The 4,713-nt window shown below is 52.9% G+C and overlaps 1 protein-coding gene across 1 annotated transcript; it reads right to left on the bottom strand.

The window, feature by feature from the left end:
* Positions 1-356: 356 nt before the first annotated feature.
* LOC144167818 (neprilysin-21-like) lies at positions 357-2,612 on the bottom strand. The gene has a single exon (XM_077696984.1). It carries the CDS (start codon positions 2,610-2,612, stop codon positions 357-359), a length of 2,256 nt encoding a protein of 751 aa, XP_077553110.1.
* Between the last annotated feature and the right edge of the window lie 2,101 nt (positions 2,613-4,713).

Raw genomic sequence — 4,713 nt, 5'->3', positions numbered from 1 at the left:
TTCTAAACTATGCACTCCTTTGTTGTTCCTTGATATGGATTAATATAAAAACACATAAAACACTGCTATCTACCACATTTTATTGTTGCGTCTTCGTTTGAATTGAATTGAATACGAATTTTTACTATTTCCAACGGTGTGAAATACATATAAGTTCGTATACAGACAAGGGTCCGAAAGTCAACAGACTGCAACAGGACCCTTGTTTAACAGGAAGTTCGGCAGGTGCAACAAGCAATGCCGCTTTACACGCAGGATTCTGGCGTGATCACACCACAGTTTACGCGAAAATTAAGTCATACACGTATATTTATTAAATAGAATAATTCATCACGCTGACTAGGGCGAGTGCGCTTCTACCATACTATACAGCGCGTTGCGGGACTCATTGTACGGTTCGGTTCGCAGCCGAAAGCATGGGCGAACTCGTTCGAGTTAGCCAGGGCCAAGTTGACGCGAACGGTTCCCGGCATAATGCCCAGTTTTGCCTGCAGGTGGCCCAACTTCCCGCGTCCGTGATGGTCGCACAGAGACAACGCGAAGTTGACGAAGAACAGCTGCACAGGTTCCAGCACGCGCTTACGTCCAACGCGTATAAGTAGTTTGGCTGCCGACTTTTGCCGCTCCTGGAATACGTCGAGCAGCGGCGTCACTGAGGCCACTTCACGAAAGAGCGCCTGGACATCGACGTGCTCCCGCCAGTTGGCGTCACTGGGACCGGAGGTCCAGTACAACGCTTTGTACTGGTTCAGTAGGCATTGTTGCAGGAGTTCGAACTCGGCGCTCGAGTTTTTGTCCCACCATGCCCGTAGGGATAGCGCCGAGTCGACTGCCCTGCCATCGAGCGAGTCAAGAGCCCGAAGTAGCTCGGTCAGAATGGGTCGGCCCACGACAGGCACGAAGGAGGCGTCGAGGGTGTTGGAGACATGAGCTAGGAACGACACCAGGCTCTGCGGCAAGAACAGATGGTTGCGCAGCGGGAAGTAATAGCTACTGGGGACGCCGAATACCCGGACCGGGTACTGGGCGTCCAGGTCCAGGTTAGGAGCTTGCGACGACAAGTAGGCGTGGCGTGTGTGACGCAGCAAGGACATGGCACTTGCCAGCGGCTCGGCGCTGCTGAGGTGCGGCGAGGAGACGCCGTAGTAGAGCGCCGGCCAGTAAAGGTTGGGCGCGGTGCCAAACACCTGGACGGTCATGCCGGCCACCTTGCTCTGCGCCACCCTCCGCTCGTCAGGGCGCAGGAAGGCCAGGCGGGCGGCGCCTTGCGTGGCGGCGTGCGCCAGGGCGCTGGCGAGCGCGACGAGCTGGCGGTCGTACTGGCTGCGGTATACGGTGAAGAACTGGCGGCCCAGAGCCATCCGCGCCAGCATAGCTGAGCCATAGCGGTAGGTGCGCTCCAACAAGCCCAGGCAAGCTTCTACGCGCTCAGGGAGTCCGCTGAGGCCTCGACTGGACAGCTGCATGAGGAAGGCTGACCAGGGCATATGCGCTGGCAAGAGAGGAGACAGCAGCGCTAAAAGGCGCACGCCAGCGTAGTTGGCCACCGTCCGCTGTGGCGTCTCCTGGACCAGCAGCATGAGCTTCCTGAAGAAGGTGCAGCGGTCGCACACAATGGTCGTGTTTGCGGCAACAGACTGTGCGCCCCGCAGGGTCTCCATTATAAAGGCCGTCCAGTTCCACTTGGCAACGGCTCCTAGCTGTCCGGCGCGAGCGTAGCGCTGCTCTAGCGGGACTAGCGGGGCTCCGCGGACCGCCTCCAGGCGCTTTTCGAGGGCCACCAGGTCCGCGGCAAGTCTAGACGCTAACGAGTCTCCTCGGCTGCTCGCGGGGACGCTTACGTTTCCGAGCGCGGCAAGAAGAAGAGACGCTAGCTGGGCCTCGTAGTCGACCAGAGAGCCGGACGAGCGCCGGTGAAGCAGGAAGTGTCGGAGCAGTGTCTCGGGTGGCTCGACGTGCACCTGGTAATCTTCCGTTTGGGAAAGGTCTCTGCGCAAAGTGACGCTGGCCAACGTTCCTTCGCCCACGTCGCGCTCCAGGCCCGCCAGCACCCGTAGAAGGCTCCACTTCGCCGGAGGCTCATCAGTGTACGGCCAACCGCCGAGACCTACCCGCGCAAGGGCATCGCGAAGTTCGTCCCATCCGACAGACGACGAGGAACCGGCATGGTCGCAGAGGCTCTGCATGCGGACCGCCTGCGCCGGGAAGCTCCAGGAGCCCTGCTCGGTGAAAGGGCGCCTTTGGCGAGTCAGCGAGTAGCGCACGTCCTCGAGCAGCTGCGCGACCGAGAAGTCGGCGTAGGGTTGGCCGTCGATCCGCTTTTCTTCGCGAAACCATGCCGAGGAGCAGACGTGCGCGTAGAAGTCTTCGCACGGGTCGACCGACTCGTTCAAGCGACCCCAGAGGTAGTCGCTATGCCAGCGGCACACCGCAGTTTTGCACTCACGTTCGGGCGCCTCGGTGGACAAAAACTGCTGCGCATAGATGCTCTCGAGAGCGTGCAGGATGTACTCCGTCTGCATCTTGAGCTTAACGGTGAACACAGTGCACACGATGCCGAGAGCGAAGCTGAGCCAGACGCAACACAGCAGACTGAGGAGTCGACGTTTCATGACGCCGACGAGCGACGGCACTGCAGCCAGTCAGATGATAGCGCGAGGAACGTGCCGACGGCGAGAACTTTTTCTTCTTGAGCGTGATGATGATGATCCCTATAAAACTCTCCCTTGGGAAATCAAGATAACAAACAACGAGCACATCATTCTGCAGCTACACAGGCAATGAATTAAACCCTGAACGCTGTGTGCATATGGGCGAGTAGTAGTAGTAGTAGTAGTAGTAGTAGTAGTAGTAGTAGTAGTAGTAGTAGTAGTAGTAGTAATAATAATAATAATCAATTTATTTTCAGTGCCCAGGAACGACGATGATGTCTTAGTGCTGGTACACTAACAAACATAAAAACAAAGAAAATGACATGATACATACAACACGTATCACTAAAAGTACGCTACACTAATAGAAGCACAAAGAACGATAATAACAATGATATCACACTCAATGCATGGAAGAGTTAGCCACAAATAATGTACTAGTTAAGTGAACATGTAGCCAATTAGAAGATGGTGAGGTAAGGATAAAAGCTATACAAACAAGAAGGTGAATAAAATGCAGTAACGAGCAAACAAAGGAAGGTGGCATAGCAAGATTATGCGAACGGAGTGGGGCATATACTGTTAGCTACAAACAGCACTACTCAGCCCTGCACGAAACTGTGCCAGGGAGCCATTAAAAACATCCAATTTGTCCCCAAGAATGTTATACAGGCTTTGCAGTCAGTGGATAGGCGAGTGACGACTACTAGTTGCACCAGTATGGAATGGATAGCGCGATCGCGTGCACTTCTGGGGAACTCGGAGCATAAGCTGGGACAGAAGTTCTGGGCAGGAAATGACTCCGTGTAGTAGCTTGTGCAGAAAAAGAAGATCGGCTCGATCACGCCTAGAACTCAAGGGAATAAGCTTAGGTAGCTGATGTTGACTAGAGGACGAAGCAGAACTGCGTCCTAGCCAATGTTTATATATTGACAGGATTTTTTTCTGCACTCGTTCAAGATACTGGTGGTTGGACTGGCAGGTTCCATTCCAAACGACAGATGAGTATTCTAATTGGGGGAGGCAAACTGATGAGTAAATCTTTAAAAAAAGGAACAGGAGAAGTGAAATCTCTTGAAAACCTGCACACCGCACCCAGAGAGCAGAGGGCCCGCCCGACCATCTGTCGTATATGAGGAGTGAAACTGAGGGAACTGTCGAACAGCACTCCAAGGTCTCTGACGACCATTATTAAGCGTGTAAGATAATTGGAAAGGATGTGTTTTCCGGCTGTAGGTGGTAACTTTGGTTTTATTAGAGTTAAGAATTAATCCCTGCTCAGCACACCAGCGCGCGAAAGATGAGATGTCATCTTGAAGGGCGAGGCGGTCCTCTGGGCAATGAATTATTCTGTAAACCTTTATATCGTCAGCATACAAAAGGAAAAACGAGCTCTTAATAGAGGTAGATAAGTCGTTAATCAAAAGAGAGAACAGAAGAGGGCCCAACACGGACCACTGAGGTACGCCGCTGGTAGGAATGTAGTCGGCAGATCTTTAGCCATTTACACTGACATAACAGCGTCTGTTAAGAAGATAGCTGCCTAGTAAGGCAACTAGCGGAGCATTGACGCCACAAAGCAACAGTTTTTTGAGCAACAGTGGATGAGTAACAAGATAAAAAGCCTTACTTAGATCACAGTAGACAGCTTCAATCTAGCCTCGGTCTGTGACTGCTTTGGATGCATGCGTCATAAAGCAGGTAAGGTTAGTTGCCGTTGACCGCCCAGTTATAAAGCCATGCTGATCGGGTAACAACGCATTTTTTATGCACGAAGACAAAACTGTGTGTAACGAGGACTCGAAAAATTCAGAGCCCTTCCACCCAGTGAAGAGGGATAACCAGCAAAGCTGCGTTGCCGAGTCTCAACGTGAGGTTTGACTGGGTCGTAGTCCAAGCGGTGCACGAAGCAATACACGTTTGTTTGTAATTTGCGATTGAGCATTGTTCTTGGTTATTAACTGAAAGTACAGACCTGTCCAGTCACTGCTCCTCGCGCATGCTCAGCACGGCTGTTCACGAGCCACGTGAAACGGCCATCAAGCGGCTCCGACGAAGCGGC

The sequence above is a fragment of the Haemaphysalis longicornis genome, unplaced genomic scaffold, assembly GCF_048455015.1.
Source record: "Haemaphysalis longicornis isolate Haplotype H1 unplaced genomic scaffold, Haemaphysalis longicornis Haplotype H1 scaffold_2, whole genome shotgun sequence".
Lineage (NCBI taxonomy): Eukaryota > Metazoa > Arthropoda > Arachnida > Ixodida > Ixodidae > Haemaphysalis > Haemaphysalis longicornis.
The sequence above is the reverse complement of the archived record's forward strand: the minus strand, read 5'-3'. Positions and strand labels throughout refer to the sequence as shown.

Bases quoted from the DNA above. Each gene is read 5' to 3' on its own strand.
- LOC144167818 (XM_077696984.1), bottom strand. From the start codon at position 2,612: ATGAAACGTCGACTCCTCAGTCTGCTGTGTTGCGTCTGGCTCAGCTTC.